Below are 20,302 nucleotides of genomic sequence, written 5' to 3'. Positions count from 1 at the left end.
GATGAGTCAGTGGGTAAAGGGAAGCACTCTTGGGGAGGACCCGAGTTAGGTGTCCAGCACACACATCAGGTGGCACACAATTGCCTGTAACTCTAGTTCCAGGAGGTCCAATGCTTTTGATTCTGTCTTTTTTTAGGAGAATATAGGAATATTTAATAAAAGTAAATCTGTAAGCCAGGTGGTGGTGGCGCACGCCTTTAATCCCAGCATTTGGGAGGCAGAAGCAGGCGGATCTGAGTTTGAGGTCAGTCTCGTTTACAGAGCTAGTTCCAGGATAGCTTGGGCTGGTACACAGAGAAACCTTGTCTTGAAAAACCAAAAATGAGCTACATTGCTTTGTCCCAGGAGCTGCTTGGCCACCTGGGCTGAGTATATGTATATAAAGTCTCTCCTGCATGTCAGGCAGAGGTGCCCATCTGCGAGAGCTTTCCAGACCTTGATATACCAAGGAGATAGGAAGCATTTGGTATGCTTGCGTTTGGAGTAGAGAAGGAACAAGGCAGCCTTGGTTTATGCTGGGTGCCTACAAGTCCATGCATTAGGACTCACTCACTGCCTTCGACCTTGATTGCAATAAAAACCCTTAGTGTTCTGCTCTGAACTATGTGCAAACTAAGGATGTTTCTGTCTCAGATTTAGTTATCCTGGCTGTAGGATTTGGTCTTGTTCTAGTCAGTAGTTATGGGCAGTGCACAGGGTTTACTTGTAGTCTTGGCTCAATTCCCATGTGGTCAGGTGAAGTCTATCCACAGCTGCTTTCCTTTTCCTTAATAAGGGTCTCACACTCTACCCCATTTTCCAGGATTTTAACTTTCTCATACCAGTATCTCTGAAATCTTTCAGATCATAGCACGGGGCTCTACCTGCCTATCTCTCGTTTCCTGTGCTTCTAGGGCACTGTTTTCCTGCTCCTTTGCCGGGAGGCCCGAGGCCCCTTTTGAAATGAAGGCTTCCTGTTTCACTGACTCTGGGTGGTTTGTCCATCTCCCCTCACTTAGGTCTTGCTTTTGTCCTGTTAGTACTTTGTCGTTTACTGTTGTTTCAGGCAGGGTTTTATTTATTGTGTAGCTCTGCCTTTCTTGGAACTACGTAGACCAGACTGGCCTCATTCAAGATCCCCCTGCCTCTGCCTCTTGAGTGCCAGGATTAAAGGTGTGCACCATGACCAGGAGGCTTTCTGTCCAGGAGCCTTACACACTAATCTACAACTCAGGAAGTGTCCCTGTGACCCTTTACACACTTCCCAAGCATGGTAACTATATTGTGCTAAAATTACCTCTTACTGTATCTGTATAGCCTTTTAGATAGCTGCCCAGCAGGAAAACGCCTATTCCTGCTACCACCTTGACAGTGTCCATTTTAACTGTTTAAACGTGTATGCTAGCTGAATACAATGGTTATCCTGCCCTCGAATTCTACATGGTACCTCCAAGAGCACACCCCAGAGGAAGACATCCAGGAGCTGGACTGCATCAATATTTCTGCTCTCCAGATACAGCTTGTAGTCTAGGAATTTGGAGAATGAGACAATGTTTCTGTTTCTTTAGAATAAGAGGAATAACAACCCAAAGTGCACAGAGAAGGAGAAGGCTGCAGCGGGCACAATCATGGTAAGCTGCTTACCTGGCTGTTCAGACGCAGGGGGCCTTAGTTGTTGGACAAAAATTGTGTAAGAGGTGCCCTCTAAAGAGTCCTAAAAATTACCCAGGCGGTAGTGGCAATGCCAGATCTGAGTTCAAGGACAGCCAGGGCCACACAGAGATACCCTGTCTTGGGGCGGGGGGGAATCTAAGAATTGGTGAACGCAGGAAAGCTACTGTACTTTGGGAAATGTGGCTGTAACAGTTCCTTTTAGGATCTAGAAAGGTCCAGGTACAGGCCTGTCCTCACCACACTGTTATTAAAGGGAAATACTAAATACTGAAAATAATGTTGAGAAGACCACTAAATAAGTTACCATGTGTATCGGCCAGGAAACACTGGGCAGGTCTCGATATGCAGCTAGAAAGCTGCCTCTGAGGATTTAAAAGTGGGATGGTGGCTTCAGGATCGGTGGTACATGCTGTGATCCCAGGATTCAGGAGGAGGAAGCCTGAGTGACAGGATCCTCATTTGAGGGAACAAGCCCAGCAATGCAAGCGTACTCCTCAGTCAGAAAGTGGGTTTCAAGAATGTAAGTTTGAGGAACACTACAAAAAACTTCAAAAGCTATTGAACTTGAAATATAAATTTAAATGTCCTTTTGCCCTTAGGCTAAAGTTCTTCGTGAAACCAAGCCAATCCCTAACCTTGTGTTTGCCATTGAGCAGTATGAAAAGTTTCTCATCCATCTATCGAAAAAGTCCAAGGTAAAACATTACCACTCCTTTCCTGTTGAAGGCCAAGGCAGGCAGCAACAGTTGGTCATTCCTGACCTGATGGACTCCAGGTCTTCCAGGTACACACTGGGGTGTGTTGAGCTGTCCCTGAGTGCCTGTGTTTATATGCCTGTCTGCCCCAGGTAAACCTGATGCAGCACATGAAGCTAAGTACTTCTCGGGACTTCAAGATCAAAGGCAACATTCTCGACATGGTTCTTCGAGAGGATGCAGAAGATGAAAGTGAAGAGGTCAGTGCCTACTTTTCATACATATTTCTAGGAAAAGTGGCAAACTGCCCTGCCCTAGGTCCTGTTTCTACAGCATTCTGGCTGGCTTTCACACCCTCCCTCAAGGGAGATCCATTAGGAATCTTAGGTGAGAGTCTCTACTTCATTATCTGAACCCACTGTTTCCTTGCCTTTGGAAGGGTTCCATCTTAGGTTTGTTTGAAGCTAGAAGTAACATCAGTAGCCTGAACCCATTCAAAATTGCAAGTTTATGTAAAATAACCTGGATTTCTGGCTTAGCAGAAAAGTTGATCCTGAATTCTTTACATCTCTCCCGGCTCCGTCTCCTTAGAAAGGTCACATGGAGCGCTGTGAGGCTTGAGTCCTCTCTCATCCTATCCTGGGATTATAAAAATGCCATTTTACTTAGGATGGATGTATCTAAACAACCAGCTGGGAGGCAGAGGAGAAGGATGAGTGATACGGGAGTCTTAGTGTTTGCTTTTATTCCCATCCGTAGGGCAGGGTCACCCGAGCTTCTGTTCTCCCCTTCTAGGGCAGTGCACCAGCACACACAGAGCAGAACAGAGGACCAGCCAAGAAGAAAAGGAAGATATGCCTGAGTTAATGTGACCTTTGGGGCATCTGCTTCATCTGTGCCTGGCAGTACTCTTTGTCATACAGCCTGCACTGATGTCAGCATCCTGGTCCTGAACCCACCGTATGTCCCTTCAGTCAGAAGGATTCTTCTGGGCAGGTCCTGCTACAGAAATGGCTGCCTAGGGATGGCCTTTTGCAAAAAGCACATGAAAGCCTGAGTTTAGGAACCTGCACTCCAGTGAAGCTCCACAGGAGCAAATAACGGAGCCTCCAGATGGAGCTAGGGTTTTTCCAAGGAGCCTTTGGTGAGTTCAATTATCTGGTAGATGTCAAGTGCTTCACCTAGAAGACAGTGGAAACTGGTTAGGATGCATCCACAACTATGACTGACCTCAGAAAGGAAAGTATGAATATTAGGGTCAAAAAGACAGTGGGTGGGACCACTGAGACTAACTGCCAGGAAATGGCAGCCTGTCTTAGTAAGTTTTCTGACCCACTCTGGCATTTTAGCACACATACTAAGAATGCACTTTCACTTTGACTTATAAAATAAATCTTTAAACATTTCTGGTGTAGTTTTGAAAATGGGTCAGTATAGACTTAATCTTTGAAATTCTAGCATTTTCTATGAACCACTTTCTGCAACAGCTCCCTTTATGATTTGAGTATCACATTAACTTTAGAATATGGCACATATTAAATATAAATTTCTTCCCCAGGGCCCACAGTTCTAAATCACCTCCCGTTCTATGTACATGGAACAAAGACTGTGCTCACCCTGGGGAATCCCATATCTCCTCTCCATCCCTGTGGGGTTAGAAGGAGTCTTACAGTCCATGGTCACTTCCTTCCTGAGGCACTGGTCAATATCTACCGCACTGAAGAAGGCGACTGACTGGGGCAGGTCATTCAGACCCAGCTTGTAGGCAAACATGCACCTGCAAGAGACCCAGTCTGTGCTCATAGCCGTGCACTGCTGCGAGGACAGCTCCTCGCTCCCACAGATCAGGTTTCTCCTGCTTCACCCACACTTAGCAAAGCCATGAAGGTGAAGGCTAACACCTCTGAGAGTGAGACACTATAAACTACAATCAGGGACTCAACACGCTTCTCCAGTGGATATCTCAGTTATTGGAACCAAATATGAGAAATAAGTGCTGATTATAAATAATAGAACCACCACCCCAAGCCCGGGGAGAGCATGGGTCACAGTGCTGAACTGTAAGTTTGTAATTTATGCACTTATCAAGATCGATCATGACTTCCAGATTGGTTCTGAGTGCCAGATCAACGTGAAATAGTAATATTGAACTCATCCATATGAACTAGGATTTTTAGTGTAAGAAAATACAATTCAACAGGCGGTGGTGGCGCACGCCCTCAATCCCAGCACTCGGGAGGCAGAGGCAGGTGGATCTCTGAGTTTGAGGTCAGCCTGGTCTATAAAAGCTAGTTCCAGGACAGGCTTCAAAACTACAGAGAAGCCAGGCGGTGGTGGCGCACGCCTTTAATCCCAGCACTTGGGAGGCAGAGGCAGGTGGATCTCTGTGAGTTCGAGACCAGCCTGGTCTACAAGAGCTAGTTCCAGGACAGTCTCCAAAACCACAGAGAAACCGTCTCGAAAAACAAACAAAAAACTACAGAGAAACACAGTCTCAAAAACCAAAAAAAAAACAAAAGAAAGGCTAAAGCAGTTAGTTCTGAGTTGGCAATGCAGACCTGCTCAGTGGGCCCTACGCCCCAACATACCTGGTCAGAAGGTTGGTGATCTGCAGTGCCAGGGCAGCACGGTAGCGGTCCTCCTCCCGCACCAGGTAGCGGACCTCATCATGGATGCTAATGCAGAAGCGTCCATCAATGGCAAATTCCTCAAACAGCCACTTCATGGCCACAAGCATGAGGTGTAAGTAGTCCACGGCGGAGCTCTGTACCACCCAGTTCACACGGCTGGTCATGAACTAAGGGAGACCGTGGACATCAGTGAGGAAAGATGCACTCGCCAGTCTGCTGCAGTCCAGGGGCCCCGCCCCTTCTCTCCATGCTCCAAGGGTGACGAGATAGCTCACCTCTCCCTGGACGACTGAGGGCTCCAGGGCTCTGCTGATGCAGCAGCCTAGCACTGGGGTACGTGGTGTGTCAGACATGGCAATGGTCTCCAGCTTGTTAAACATTTCTGACTCTGTGCCCCCCGTCCATGCTCGTTCAGCAGCCACCTCCCACTTCTTCCAGCGTGACCTAAGGGAACAGAACCATGAGGTCAGGATTAGTCTGCACCTCAATGCTAAAAACTAGCCCACACCAGTCCCTGCATCTTGAACATAGAAGGTTCTCACTTCCTTGACGCTTCTTTCCGGATCTTTCGGAGATCCTGTAGGGAAACCCAGCCATCTTCTGTCCTGTCCACAGGGAGGTCCAGCTGTCTCACCAGCCATTCCCCCTCATCTGAGAGCCGGTACCTGTGGGGAGCAGCATGTCATTCCGATTAAACGGTCTCCTCTGCAACACACTCTCACCCAGTTTCCCAAACAGCCCCTGGTGATGTTTCTCCCCCAAGGCCAACTTCAGCAGAGAAAACAGGTTCAAGGGGCTGAATGACTTGCTAAAGTCAGCAGCTAGGAAGGGGCACAACTCAGGCTTTTGTGTCCCCAAAGGCCTGGGCAGTATCGTGTCAGCCCAATAAAGGGTAAAACTCAAGCCATTCCCGGTCATACTGTTCCAGGGCTTGCCTGACACTGAACTGCCCAGGGACCAACAACGGCCTTCTCTTAGTTCTGGAGACAGAAGGAGGGAAAGTACAGTGACCCCTAAAGGGGTGAAGGAACCTAGAGAAGCCAAAAGCAAGACAGCCAAGCCCAGCTAACTCCTACTGCCCCAGGCTAAGGGTTCCAGAACCATGTCACCTATTGGGAGGAGCATCAGGGCTCCCCACAGTTTAAGGCTGCAGTTCAAATTCCTGTGATGTCTTCACTTCTACAACTAAGGCCCAACCTCCGTCCATCACTGTCTTTTTCTTGTTTTCTGAGACAGGGTTTCTCTGTACTTTGGAGCCTTCCTGGAACTGCTCTGTAGACCAGGCTGGCCTTGAACTCACAGACCCACCGTTTCTGCCTCCTGAGTGCTGGGATTAAAGGCATGCGCCACCACCGCCCGGCTTCATGGTATACCTAAGAGAACTGCCGCTCTACTGCTACCAAAAAGCCCGGGGGAAGTGCCTGAGCACATGGTATGTAGCACTGGAGGAGAAACAGAAGGCTTCTCCTGTCAGGACTAGCCTGTACTCTAGTTCTGCATGTTTCTCTTCCTTCATCCTGTCCTAAAGCCATGAGCATAGGACCCTGTCCTGTGTGTGTCAACTTGACACAAGCTGGAGTCATCGCGGAGAAGGAGCCTCAGTTGAGGAAAGGAAGGCCTCCATGAGATCCAGCTGTAAGGCATTTTCTCAATGGCGGAGTGCTCAGCCCATGGTAGGCAGTGGCATCCCTGGGCTGGTGGTCCTGGGTTCTACAAAAAATCAGGCTGAGCAAGCCATGGGAAGCAAGGCAGTAAGCAGCACCCCTCCACGGATGGCCTCAACTCCTGCCTCCAGGGTCCTGCCCTGTTTGAGTTCCTGTCCTTTCTTCAGTGATCAACAGCAATTGCGGATTAATTACAGCTCAGGGTACACTGTCATCAAGCGGTCATCCAAAGTACAGCTTTACACTTAAAGCTAAACCATTCTGCAGCTAGGTTTAGAGGGAGAGCACTCAAGGGAGGGCGAGGAGAGAGCTATAAAGCAGGCTCATGTGCTGGGAAAGAACTCACCGGCGGAGGCCCTTCGTGACAGCATACATCTGCTGGGCCTTCTCGGCTGCCTCCTGCCTTGTGAGCCTGTGGTTGAACTGCATGAGCAGGCGCTCAGCAAAGGACTGCCCAGCCCCGTAGATCCGGCCGTAGTTGAAGACTTTGGCATGCTCCCGGCTGATGCCGACGGTGGTGGCTGTCTTACTGTGGAGGTCGGTGCCCCTGCTCTTCCTGCCCTGCAGCGTCATCCAGCCAAAGGCCGTGCAGCCTGGAGAACGGACAACAGTGAGAAGCTCAGGAATATTTGACCCTGCCGCCCCACCCTGCCCGAGCCACAGGTCCTGCTTACCATGCATGCCAGCGAAGTGAGCATCTCCAAGTACAGCTGCAATCCACAGTTCCTGGGAGTCCACATCAGCACCCACGAGGACATAGCCAGGTGGAGCCTGCACCATGGCTTTCAACTCACTGCCTACTCGGTCAGGCTGCAGGAAGAGTGGGGTCAGGCCCACCTAGAAGCCCAAGGCAACTGCTACCCTGGATTCCCAAGCTCAGGGCTGACAAATCACTGGCTCTTTCCCAAAGAAAGACTAGAGAAAGGCACACAGCACTAATCCAGACTCTGCAGAGATGGCCAGTTGTGGGCAGGGTAGAAAATGAAGAAACCCTAAAACTGTATGCCAGCACCCCACCAACTTGGCTCATCTGAACTCAGTGATGGCTGTGGCCACTATGTCTGGCACTGTCTAGCTAGCAGCAGGCACCTAGAACACATCTGCTGAAGGAATGACATGGAGTCAGATTTGAGCCACAGCCCTGAGCAACTTTAGTTTTCTTCCCATGTCCCTTACCAAAGGCTCTGAGGTAGTTTCCCAAGACGTAAGAGAGGAGGACAGAAGCCGGGAGCAGAGAGGACGTGAACCCGAGTATAGAGGACAGAAGCCGGGAATGGAGAGGACATGTACCCGAGCATAGAGGAGGACAGAAGCCGGGAATGGAGAGGACATGTACCCGAGCATAGAGGAGGACAGAAGCCAGGAGCAAAGAGGACATGTACCCGAGTATAGAGGACAGAAGCCGGGAATGGAGAGGACATGTACCCGAGCATAGAGGAGGACAGAAGCCGGGAGCAGAGAGGACATGTACCCGAGCATTGCTGGCAGTGAGCCAAGTGGGCTCCACAGCCCGGCGGGTAATGGTGCCAGCAGTCACCACCTGGGGCAGAATGGCCCCATAGTGGCCTTCCTCATCGAAGTTAGGGTGCCTGGGATGGAGAAGCAGAGAAGTGTCAGCAGCTTGCTCTAGCCCGAAGACTCACACCACTCAGTTCTCTTCCCCACAACCACTCAGTCGTACCTGGTCACGGCACGGGGCAGAGCGGACCTGGGAAGCCATACCACCATCTGGGAGCTGTAGGACAAGAAGGCGAAGCTCAGCGCAGACATGGCAGGCAGAATCCACCTCAGTGTGCTGTCACCAGCGTTTGTACCTGACCAGCTTCAGGGACCCTGAGTTCCCTTGAGGCCTGGCATCGACTCTCTTCTCACTAACCTTACTCAGGTGGGCTCTGGGCCTCTCAGAAGAATCTGGGAAGTGGTGAGGCGACCCTCCCCCTGCTACCACGGCCTCCCTGCAGTCAGGGCACACTACCAACCCCGCACAGATGGCTGTGACTAAAACCATCTGGAATACCTTTGAGATGAATTCATTTCAAACCCTAACACAGGTTACAGATAACTCAAAGGTCTTTATTGACAACCCATGGCTCCAGTAGCTAAGTTAGGAGATTTAATGGGAGCTGGGAAGAACCATCGAAGTCCTACCACAGCACTCTCCATAATCAGAGAAACATGCCCAAGATCCATGTCACCCAAACAAACAGCTAAGTCTCTAAACTACAGCTGGGCTGCAACAGGGGAGAATGAGAGGAAAGGAGGCTTGGGGTGCAGCACCTGACAGCGACACAGACACGCCTCCTGCTACCCCTCTTTGGCCTACCTGATACGTTTATGAGCATTCCTCCAAAAAGAAATCATTTTATTTATTTCCAGGGCACGGGGTCCACTGGCACCTCCTGGGCCAGCCTGCAGGGTGCCATCCTCCATCTTGGGCAGGAAATCTTTGGCAAAGGGACTTCCCACATTGTAGGTGTTACCGTCCTATAGAGGACAAAGAAGGCAGGGCTGGTGACAGGTGGGAGACCACTAGCTGACATAGATACTAGGCCTTCCCCAACAGAACCTAGAACCTCCAGCAAATAGATCAATTCCCAATCTTGCACATACGTAAGAGCATACCCACACATGCTAAGATAATCATACAAAAGTAGTATCAACAGCCAAGAGAAGCTACGAGATGACAGATACAGTGTCAGACATCGATTCATGTCCATGTCAAACTGATCCCACTGGGATGCCTCTCACCATTCAATTTTCAAAAGAAAAACGTAAGCACCAGAGATGAAACTCGCCCCAAGTCATACTCTGCTCCACTACTACTTTCAATCCTACAAAAAGCCGTCTCCTGGTCTGAGTAACCCCAGCATCCTACTCTGGGCCTTAACCACAGTGAGAACAGGAGGCAGGCACAAACCAGAGCACATACCTTGTGTGGCAGCTTGAAAAACCAGCAACCAGGGATATCCACATCATTATAAGGTCCATTGCCATGGTGGTAAGTGGGCTGGCTGGTTTTGGGGACACAAGCAGCAGGCTGTGGGGGCCACACACCCAGATCAGGCCCTGCTTTATTTAGCACCTGCTTTCAGCAAGGGCTGGGGGTGGGGGGATGGGAAAAGGGCCTGAAACTGAGCAGGCAAACTGGAAAGTGACGGGAAGGCATAAGGTCATAGATTTCATTTCCTCTTTGGTCTCCCTACACCTACGGGGACCAGAGGGGAGCAGGGGAGCATCTCCAAACCCAAGACCTCGTGAACTCTGGCAGGAAGGAACTATGAGCAAGGGAATTCCCAGCCATCCACTACCTCCCAGAGAACCCAAACAGCTGTCTTGCTTACCAGTGTTAAGGATTGACCCAGCAATGAATTCTCCATCTTGGCCTCAGCCTCCACATCTAAGCAGCCCAGTTCTTCTGCCTGAATGGGCCCAGGACAGGGGTTAGAGAGGCAGGCAGCTGTAGGCCTGACTCCACCAGCCCTATCCTCAAGGGAACTCAGACCAGATCAGTCCAGTCTAAGATGAGCAACCGTGGCAGCTCCCACACAAAAGGTACCCCACTTCCTAGGAAAACAGCAGGCCGAGGGCACATCCTCACCGTCTGCCACATGGCACTACTATCGGAGACTAAGAACTCCTCCGCCAGCTCCGCCTCCTGAGTCTGCAACTGCTGCTTCCCCTGTTCAAGACAGTGCTTCTTGTACAAGGCCTCGATAGCTCTGGACGGAGAAAAATAACTGCTGGTTACTGGTGCCTGCTCAAGCCAGGCAGCTTGCTGGGGTGTTCTGTGGGTCAGTCCCTTTCTTTACATCTCACATCAGCTCTGAGGGAGGAGACAGCAATTTCCCTGGATTTTAAACACAACGACCAACCCAAATGACTTAGCACTGGTGACAGTCGGGTGCAGTAACTGGCCTGACTCAAGTTCCAGCGCCTCTGTGCTCGAGAATTCTGGAAACAAAGCAGCAGGGAAAACCGAGACTGAGGCTCCCCCGTGGGTTCAGCAGCGCAAGGCCACCTCGGCCCCTTCCACCTGAAAGCCTGACTAGTGGACCCCAGCTGTCCTGTGGAACCAGGACTCAGGCCATTTTAAATACCTTCACCTCTCCTTAACATCTGCTAGCCCAAAGTTCAGGGTTTGTGGCCTCAAAACAGGGCAGCCAGCTTCTCCAGACCCTTGTTAGTTATAAATGTGGATACCAGGCCTGGAAGACACTTGCCTCCTGTGCACGAGGGCAGATTTCAATCTCCAGTACCATGAAATTAAAAAATTAAAACTAAAATAATAAATAAAGCCCGTGTGGTAACTCACACCTATAATTCTAGCAGTTGAAAAGCTGAGGCAAGGGGCTGGAGAGTTGGCTCAGTGGTTAAGAGCACTCTGAACCCGCTGCTCTTCCAGAGGACACAGGTTCGGTTCCTAGCACACACATGGTCCAGTTTCAGGGGATGTGACACCCTTTTCTGACCTCTGCCATGTACCAGGCGTACATGTGGTACGCAAACAGTTATAAAAGTAAAAATAAAGCCGGGCGGTGGTGGCGCACACCTTTAATCCCAGCACTTGGGAGGCAGAGGCAGGCGGATCTCTGTGAGTTCGAGACCAGCCTGGTCTACAAGAGCTAGTTCCAGGACAGGCTCCAAAACCACAGAGAAACCCTATCTCGAAAAACCAAAAAAAAAAAAAAAAAAAAAAAAAAAAAAGTAAAAATAAAAATAGTAATAATTTGGAAAAAAAAAAAAAGCTGAAGCTAGATTGCCTAGTGAATTCCAGGCTAGACTAGGCTTCAGAGTGAAACCTTGTCTAGTGAATTTCAGGCTAGCCTAGACTTCAGAGTGAAACCTTGTCTCAAAAACAAATAGATAAATAAATAGAAGTAAAACTCTTTTCCCATGGAGCTGCTTAGATGCCTGCAGAATGCTCAGTAACACACTGTCTGGTACATAAAGAACACCCAAACCCTCCCTCTGTGTTACTGTGAAAGCAGCTGTGCAGCTGGGCCTCGACAGCGAGGCTGAGGTCCTGGGGGTCAGAGGACCCATGGGAAAAAGAACTAGAACCCAGACACCTGACCCACAGCGCTTCCCACCAGCTGGAGCTGACCTTGGGTACTCTAGTACAGGAAGCTACTGGATCCAGAACCTGAATCTTACCTGTAGGGGCAGGCTAGCCCAGCCGACTCTCCAGTGGAGCTCACAGGCAGCTCGGCCAGATTATCCTGCCGCCCAGGCACCAGGTAGCCCCAGCCATGGGTGTCAGAGTAGTGTAGAGGAAAACCATCCCAGGTCAGTGCCATGAGCTTAGGAGTGACCCGCATCTGCAGGCTCAGGAGGCTGGGGCCTGGAGTCCATGCAGGGTCATCTAGCCGAGGGCAGAGCTTCCGGTACCACCTATTCCCCCAACGGGGAAAGAAAAAGTGTCCCACTAAGGAGTAAAGAAGGGTCTCTCTTCCATGATGTGCCCTATCCACCTTCCAAGGCCTCCAGGCTTTCTGGTGACTCTCTTTTGGGAGGCTTTGAACCTATTTGGTATCTCCTAGACTTATTCAAGCTATCTCAGAAGGCAAACCCCATGTGTCTCATTGGCATCCTCCAGTCAAAGCTCCTTTCCAAGCTCAATGCAATCTCTAAGCAGAAGAACAGCTCTTCCTTCCTACTCCTGCTGTTGTAGACACATAATTCTGTCTGAGACCAAAGTGAGGCTAGCACACATACCCAAGGCATCTGCATTCAGGGTCACAGAAGTACCATGAGGCCACACCACTGTTTGCTATGGCTGCTCTTTTTCTCACCTCTGCCTCTAAGACACCAGTGAAGGGCACCTCCACAAGGAAATTGCCTCTTATTTCCACAGGCCCAAGAGAATGGCCTCTAAACTAGACAGACGCCCTAAGTCTCATCAGTCAGTGGCACTGGCTATTCTGCACACCTGCTGCCCCTAGAAGGGAGATGAGCTACCCGCAGCTACCACAGGGAGCATACACACGGCAGGGGCTCAATGCACTGTGCTGACTGTGTTCAGAAAGCCACTGGGGTCAGAGTAATCACAACTGAGCAGAAATGGAAGGTGGAACGATACCGAGGCCAAACAGGGAGCGCCCTGACAATCATGTAAGACAGCCTCTGTACGCTGGAGAGAACCAGTCTTACGCAGGGTGTCCAGGAAGGTGCTGGGGTCGCTTGGGCAGGAGGTCTGTGGTGTTCTTCAGCTGCTGTAAACGGGTGCGGGCCACTACATCTTGCTGAAGCTCCTCCTCCTCACTGGGTGGTCCAGGATCTGTGCCAGAGTCAGAAGGTAAGGACCAGAAGGGACTCACAGGTCTGAAAGACTACAGTAACCCCTTCCAAGGACACCCTGGGCCCTAGGATTGTCCCATCTCCCACCCAAGTTTCCTACCTTCCTGATCTGTAGGCTCCCCAAAGGGCCCAGCTCCCTCGATGGGCAAACGTGAGGCTGGCTTCTTCACCTTCGTCTTTTTTTGCTTAAACTCCTGCAAATCCCACTCTAGGTCCCAGAGCCAAGGGTCTTCTTTGTACCTGCAGAGCCAGTCCACCAGGCAAGGGTTAAAGCTGAACCAAATCCAGGCCTCCTGCCTGCCTGTCCCCTGCCTGGCCCAGCACCCGACTACCTCTGTCCTGAATGCAGCTGGCAGGCATCATTAGCCAGATCCATCAGCGACTTCTTCATCTCCCGCTGGAGCTCCTCATATGTGCTCTGTGCCTCCGCCAGGTAGCGCTCCCAGTTCTGGTTGACAGGCAGGTAGGAGACACCCATCTCCAGCATGCCAGCCAGAGTCACTGGGTGGGGGCACCTTGGGGACAGAAACCAAGGGCTTCCATAAATGACCACAAAAGACAAGGCTTGGGCCCAATTCCTAAGACAATTTGACAAGCTCAACCCAGCCAGCTTTGTGGCAAAGCTCTAAAATCGGACTGGTTTGTACCCAGCTTTACTGCTACCCAGCCTACATCGGTCACCTGACTTCTCTGGGCCTCAGTCCCTTTACCTGTACCATGAAAATAACACCCCCTTTTCAGGGGAGGTATGAAAATGACAGGGGGGAAAAAAGAATGAGTGCCACTGAGTGACAAGCCCGCGTCAGGCACTGTGACTATCCCACACACGCCAATGACTGCCTATGACCCCATAACCAGGAGAACAGTACATCTATATGGATTTTTCGATGAAAACAGAGGCTCACAGAAACCAGGTTACTTGTCTAAGGTCAGTGAGGATACAGCAGCCAAGATTTGAGTCTTGGGTGAATAACATCACCATGACTACATCATCAGACTGACTCACTAAACAGACAGGGAATTGGGACCACATATGAGACGAGCCCCTACGACTCCAGAAACCCAGAGTCCAGGGCCCTCATGGCTACCACTGAACAAAGGGCTCCATTCTGCCAGCCTACAGAGCTAAGTGACCAGCCCAATTCCAGTGGTCATATTTGATTGGTCAGGACCCCCACACACCCAGGAGTTCACCTGGCTCTCCCTCACCTCTCCAAGAAGAGTGGCAGCTGCCGCTGGAAAACCTCATAGGTGGCCCACACATCACGGGCACAGTACTGCATCAGATCCTAGCACAAGGTGACAGGGACTTGTTGGGAGGTGGGACAAGCACCTAGTGCCACTGTCACGTCTCAGGGGCAGACCCAGCAGCTGTATCTCCCCAAGTTCAGCTGCTGGTCAGTCAGAGCCCATGTACCTGGAGCTCTGTGCCAACACCATACCTGGAAGTTCTCCCGGATATCTCTCATGCTGCCCTTGATGAACAGTTCCCGAGGCTCCTTCTCAAGAGGAGGCCCCCCCACATAAAGGCTGTGCACATCTGCAAGATTGTTGGCGCTGCTGATGTTCATCCAGTCCCAAGATGAGATCTGAGAGACCAAAGGGAGGTCAGCTAGGCTTCAGCCCAGCAAGCAGACCAGGGACCTCAGCACCTCTCAGGGCGGTCCCAAGCGCACTCTCACCTCTGGGCCACTGGCTTTCCTCTGAGACTTCTGACTTCGATGTGTGGGGTGCCGGGTCTTGTGCTTGCCCTGCTTGGCTGCCATCCACAGACTGCGCTGGAAGCTGCTCAGCCCGGAGATGGCCATGTGCATGCTCATAGTGTCCAGAAAGCGCATGCGGGAGCCCTGAAGGGAGGGCGGGAGAGGAGAGGCTGCAACAGAGGCGCTAGCTGGCCACTGCTTCAGTGGTGTTGATCCCAGCCCCTTATTAACTCTTAATCCAACACTTTAAAACACAGAAGTTCCGTGCTTGTCCGAACACCTGCAACAGACCCCCCAAACTCCTGAATGTGCAGAACTGGCTCAGTCCAAATACACAAGCGCTTCCTCCTCTGGGCAGCTTGGGGGGAGATGAGCTAAACAAGACCTGCAAAGCTATGGGCTAGGCTCCAGCTCTGGTCCTGGCCCCTCACAAGTTAACAAGGCTGTGCCTTAGGGCCCTAAATGCCAGGCTAAGGGCTCAGCCAGGGTACTTCCTTGCCCTGCCCGTCACCTTAGCCTGTCATGAAGATTCAAAGGAAAAGTGTTTTACAATCTAAGAACTATCACTACCACACACCAGGCATTTCTACCAGTCTGACACATGTGCTAGTCAAATTCTCCTAAAGGTACGTCAAGGGAGCTCCTTTATAGAAAAAAAAAAAAAACAAAACAAAAACCCTGAGGCTTAGAGATGTTAAGGAGATCACACTGAGCACTAATGAATGGGGCAGGCTGTGGCCCAGGCTGCAACTTGGGAGCCCTCAAAAGCTCTAAAATGCCACAAAAAGAGCCACTTTTATTCTGGAACAACTTCTAGTCCTATGCCAACACACTGAGATGGAACTCCCTGCACTGTTTAGGGAAGAGAGAGGTCATCTGCCTCAACAGTCTCAGACACCACACTAAACTGTTTCAGCTCTGTTCTGGGGAGTCAGCAGCTGGTCAACAGAAGTCCCTGTGGATGCTGCAAAGCGGGAGGAAACAGAGGTCAAGAAAGCAATGCTTGGGGCTGGAGAGATGGCTCAGGGGTTAAGCGCACTGACTGCTCTTCCAGAGGACCAGAGTTCAATTCCCAACATCCACATGGCAGCTCACAACTATCTATGTATAACTCCAGTTTCAGGGAACCCAACACCCACAGCAAAACACCAATGCAAACTGGGTGGTGGTGGCGCACACCTTTAATCCCAGCACTCAGGAGGCAGAGGCAGGCAGATCTCTGGGAGTTTGAGGTCAGCCTGGTCTACAGAGTGAGTTCCAAGACAGCCGAGGCTACACTGAGAAATCCTGTCTTGAAAAACCAAAACCCTTAGCAAAGGAGACAGGGCTCTGAGACCAATTTGTGCCAAAGCCTGCCATTCCCACAACCTTACCTGAATCAGATACTGCTCCCTGATATGGGCTCGGTCATAGGAAACATTGTGCCCCACCACTAACTGTTCCTGCCAGTCCTGCTGGGTGGAGCTGCAGGCACTGGCAGAGATGTCCAAGGGAATTAGGTCAGCCGGCGATAGCTGGCTGGTCCAAGAGTAACGCTCTTCCACCAGCCGCCGGCTGCACCAGGAATACCTGAAGGAGACAAGTGGGCAGCTTTACCGTCAAGGAAAAGACTTCTGTTCCACAACACCCACCGCATGCCAGATCCCCAAGGGGTGCGACTCACTCACACAAGTCAGGAGTCACTGGGGAGAGAAGTTAGAAAGCTTCTTTACTATCCAATCCCACAGACTAACAAGGCGCTAGATGCTACGGTAGCGGGTGCCATGTGCAGGAAGGCATGCAGGCCCCGGCTAAGTCTGCAGCTAGCTCTGAAGCCTTTATGGGTATGACCAACCCCTTGTGTCTTTAAGCGCAGAACAGCCAGTGTTCCGAGTGCTAATAAAGGAGAGTGGTAATACGACTCCGAGTGAAGAACTTTTTAACTGAAAATGGCAGAAAAGAAAAACAATGACACATGCTGCAGACACACACAGGGTAAGACATCCACCGGCTGCACAGATTCTGAAGGAAAAAACAAATCACGCACTCTCCAGGAATAACACCCTGGGTGAGATGCCACAGAGCACACCACGATGAGAGAATGTATGTACATGTGCAGAGTGGGTGTTGAAGAGACAGGATAAGCACTGGGTTTTTTTTTTTGGGAAGGGGGGAGTGCTGATACTAACTCAGGAGATGGTTAGTCAGCCCAGATCCCAAGGCAAAGTGGGGAGAATGGTCACTGACAAAAGCCTGCCACGAGCCACCACTGTTCCAAAGGCCGAGGCCACTCAGGAGATAACACAGCTCTGACGGTGCTCCCTGCAACCTTTGGGGAAGACAGGCGCGATCTGCAAAACTAGCTGCTGTAAAGCCGGCAAAGTCTAAGGCACATTCCACGACGGGACTACATAGGGCGCTCAAGCTGGAACCCTTCCTCTGTTACCCTGGCTGGTCAAAATCCTCTGAAACAGCAGAAGCCAACTACTCAAAGGGTGACAAGGACTTCAGTTACCAAAAGCCATACTGGTGTCTAGACTCGGGCCTGCTGCTGTTCGTGAAGCCATCTTATTACAAACTTATTTGTGATTTAACAAAACAGAAAAAAAGGCAGGGGAGTCAAAATTAGAGGAGCTGGAATCCATGCTATCAATACTAAACTTCTCCTTGGACTCTCAAATGCCAAAGGCCTGGGTGGTATCCCCTATCAAAAGCCTTTAGGAAGCTACCTTCTGGGAGACTCCTCCAAGTGTGAGCTGGTCAGGTTATAAACCGTGGGGCACAGTTGCCAGGTTCAATGTGGACAGCTTGTGAGGCACCAGCCACAACCACGATAGTCAGACCACCAGGAAGAAGTTCTCTGCGAGACCTCAGGCCAGCAGGCAAACTAAGCGAGGCCCCCAGCACCACTGGCCAAATGGAATGAGAACGAAGGCAGAGTGCGAAGGAAAAGACAAAGAAGTGAGGAAGGTGGAGGAAGAGGAAGAGGGACTTGACTTGTCCAAAAGTGACCAACTGTCCAAAAAATCTGACTGTCACTGGTTTCCTTCCAGCCAGCAAAGCTGACTTTATCTTTCCACCTGATGGCTGGCGCCCCCTTGACTCTGGCCATCAGGTGACATAAGCACTGGGGATCGGATCGTGACTTCCACTACATCAAGCCAAGTCATCTAGACGTGCTCTCCAGCCACGGATGCCTACTCTATCTATTTAGCCATGCTTTCACCACTTCCAACTGCACATACAACATTTCGCAGCTTTCTTTACAAAGATGTAGCCTCCAATAGGAATAAAGAAACTGCCAACTTTTTTGCTGGCCATGCCTGAAAGCCTTAAGGCTGTAAATAGTATATTACTCCTGGAACCAAGAATAAAGGAGGGGAGAGACAGTACCGCCATCACTGCTTGGAAAAGAAACGTGGGTAGCACTTAGAAAGTTATTTAAAAAGAGACTGGATATTCCTGTTTGGGACCAAACTGTCTACTTGTAAGGAAGCTGTATGTCTCAGCTGGGGGCGGTCAAGACTAGGCCACCTCCAGGGTCATTTGGAAAGGTTGACTGAACAGGATTTGGTCTGGCATTTCTGGAATACACTGGGGATGCTGAGCATTTTAAACTGCCTAGCACAATCCCACCGAAAAACATCTTCCTGTCCAAAATAACCATCGGCATTCCCAAATCCAAATACTTTTCAGACTGACTTGTCACAGAAGCTCCTAGGGGTCAGGGGTTGAGGCACAAACTCGTGGTCATCTTAAACGGTCTCTTTGTCTCAAACACAACACTGACTCTCTGCACGACCCCTGACCCTCGCTTGGGCGTTGTCCAGAGCCTGTGTATCTTTCCACCACAGTGAGCCCCACAAAAGCAGGATTAAGGGGTTTAGTTCACCACGCCAGCAGTCCTTAAATGAGCACACAGCAGGAACTCAGAAACTGTTCGCTGAACCAAACCATTTAGCTGGGCCCCCTATAAATGATAGGTCCATGTTCCTAAACCTCCACTTACCAGGCCGAGGGGGATATGGCCACCGCCAAAGTGGGGCAGGTTCCCTCTGCCAAGCAGACCTCCACGTCGAACACCAGGGCCCGCTCCTCGGGGATGGCCACGGGTTCGGCCTCCCCCTCGGGGCCGTACCGGGTCCAGCCCTCCGCCCAGGCCCAGCTCTCGGGCTGGGGCGGCAATTGGGCCTCTAATAACGAGGCGGCCGCCTCCAAGTAAGGCAGGCTCTGCTTCTGGGCCAGGAGGCGGAAGTGCTGGTCCAGGTTGCCCCCGTAGAGCCGGGGCAGGCGCAGCTGCACGTCTGGCAAGGGCGTGGCCGGCTGCCCCCAGAGCCCGTGCTTCTGCAGGTGCCTGATGCTGCGCTGCACCGCGGCCTCGTCGGGCCTCTCCCCTCCGCACCCGAAGATTTGCTCGTGCAGCCCTCTCGAGAGCATCTGGATGAGCAAAGGGTTGAGCCGCAGCTGCCCGTCCTCCGAAGAGGGCACTTGCGACCGCGGCGGCCCGTCGCTGGGGACGGGGTCGAGGACGGAGCTGGAGACCCTGCGTCCGGTTGCTGGAACTGGTCCCGAGCCCATCCTGCCGCTCGCCACCTTCTTCCAGAGCAGGCGGCTCATGGTGGGTGCAGGGAGCCCCCCGCTGTGGGTCGGGACTCCTGGCCTTGGGCTCCAGCTTGACTGCTTTTACTGGTCGAAAGACTCAGAGAGAGAAGCGTCCCCTCTCTGTGTTCCTGGCAGTAAAATGGGTTTCACCATGCCTGCCTTCCTCACACAAATCCTAAAGGAGATAGATGACAGAGTGTTATTACAAGTGTCTTGTCTTGTACACACGGCTTATCACTCGTGAGACATTTGCCGCCTGCCAAGCACGCTCTCCGCTTGCTTGATCTTAGCCAAAAGGCCAGAGGGGTGTAGGTGCGTTTTCTGCTATGCCTCCAACAACCTTAAGAAACGGCACTGCCCCTCTGGCTCTTCAGTGGACATGGAGGAGCCGCCGGAGATGCTGGACTACGGAGACGCAGACCAGAGTCGCGGCTCTCCAACTGCGTGACCTTGGACAAGTAAGCTCTTTAGGTCACGACCTCCTCTAGAAAACGGGGTTAGGGTCTCCAAAAGTCACGGGGCAAAGCTGCCGGGAGTGACAGAGGGCGCAATCCTCGCGCCGCCCCGGCCCCAGCTGGCGCTCGGCAGACAGAAGCCGCCAGCCCCAAACCGACGGCGGCTCGAGGGCCTAGCGGCCGGCTTCGAACCCTCCGGACGGGCCACAGCCCCGCCGTCCCCTGCCACCCCCGGGCTGGCCCAGGGCGCCCTGCTCCGGGCGTCGGCGGCCACCCCCGCGCGTCGGGACACCGGGGAAGTCGTTGCAGCCGCCGCCGCCGCCGAGGCGCGCTGGGACCGGCCGCCGCCCTGCTCCGGGCCGCGTCCCCTGTCTGGAGACGGAGCAGCCGCGCCGCCTCTCCCGGCCTCCCCTTGCCGAGCCCGCCGGAAACCTCGCTCTGCTCCGCGCCTCTCGTCCTGCTGCCGCCCCACGGCCCTAGTGACGACGCGGCGTCCGCTGCGAGCGGCCCACGCAGCCTCCGAGTGGCGTGTGGTCTCGCCCGCAGCTGCAACTGGCCGAGTGCACGAGCGAGGTCCCGCGGCTACCCAGAGGCAGGCGGGAGACTCCCCAGGTGCCCAATCAG

At 52.0% G+C, this 20,302-nt stretch overlaps 2 protein-coding genes across 3 annotated transcripts in view; one reads left to right on the top strand and one right to left on the bottom strand.

Moving 5' to 3' along the window:
- Fanci (FA complementation group I) overlaps positions 1 to 3,264 on the top strand; it is a 51,649-nt gene extending 48,385 nt beyond the window's left edge. For both annotated transcript variants that reach the window (XM_057755909.1, XM_057755908.1), the window contains exons 35-38: positions 1,548 to 1,610; positions 2,253 to 2,348; positions 2,501 to 2,608; positions 3,144 to 3,264. In XM_057755909.1, coding sequence (XP_057611892.1) covers positions 1,548 to 1,610; positions 2,253 to 2,348; positions 2,501 to 2,608; positions 3,144 to 3,215 — 339 coding nt within the window. In that variant the 3' untranslated portion in view covers positions 3,216 to 3,264. The remainder of the gene's footprint in view (positions 1 to 1,547; positions 1,611 to 2,252; positions 2,349 to 2,500; positions 2,609 to 3,143) is intronic.
- A 127-nt stretch (positions 3,265 to 3,391) lies between these two features.
- On the bottom strand, positions 3,392 to 20,254 carry Polg (DNA polymerase gamma, catalytic subunit). Its single transcript, XM_057755910.1, has 23 exons — positions 20,111 to 20,254; positions 18,631 to 19,398; positions 16,016 to 16,211; positions 14,622 to 14,786; positions 14,382 to 14,528; positions 14,149 to 14,228; positions 13,272 to 13,454; positions 13,040 to 13,179; positions 12,793 to 12,919; positions 11,797 to 12,033; positions 10,241 to 10,361; positions 9,984 to 10,061; positions 9,572 to 9,679; positions 8,966 to 9,126; positions 8,324 to 8,377; positions 8,114 to 8,231; positions 7,317 to 7,452; positions 6,989 to 7,235; positions 5,521 to 5,643; positions 5,254 to 5,422; positions 4,937 to 5,145; positions 3,965 to 4,125; positions 3,392 to 3,529 (listed from the first exon to the last, which is right to left on the bottom strand). The coding sequence occupies exons 2-23, from the start codon at positions 19,236 to 19,238 to the stop codon at positions 3,468 to 3,470; spliced, it is 3,630 nt and encodes a 1,209-aa protein (XP_057611893.1). The 5' UTR covers positions 19,239 to 19,398; positions 20,111 to 20,254; the 3' UTR covers positions 3,392 to 3,467.
- Between the last annotated feature and the right edge of the window lie 48 nt (positions 20,255 to 20,302).

Source organism: Chionomys nivalis, chromosome 23 (genome assembly GCF_950005125.1).
Source record: "Chionomys nivalis chromosome 23, mChiNiv1.1, whole genome shotgun sequence".
NCBI lineage: Eukaryota > Metazoa > Chordata > Mammalia > Rodentia > Cricetidae > Chionomys > Chionomys nivalis.
Note: the sequence above shows the minus strand (reverse complement) of the source record. Positions and strands in the feature narration are given on the sequence as shown.

Bases quoted from the DNA above. Each gene is read 5' to 3' on its own strand.
- Polg (XM_057755910.1), bottom strand. From the start codon at position 19,238: ATGAGCCGCCTGCTCTGGAAGAAGGTGGCGAGCGGCAGGATGGGCTCG. The intron at 13,455-14,148 runs GTGAGGGAGAGC...TCTGTCCCCAAG, and splicing joins CTGCCACTCTTCTTGGAGAG to GTGCCCCCACCCAGTGACTC. The intron at 13,180-13,271 runs GTAGTCGGGTGC...CTGGCTCTGCAG, and splicing joins CAGCTGCATTCAGGACAGAG to GTACAAAGAAGACCCTTGGC.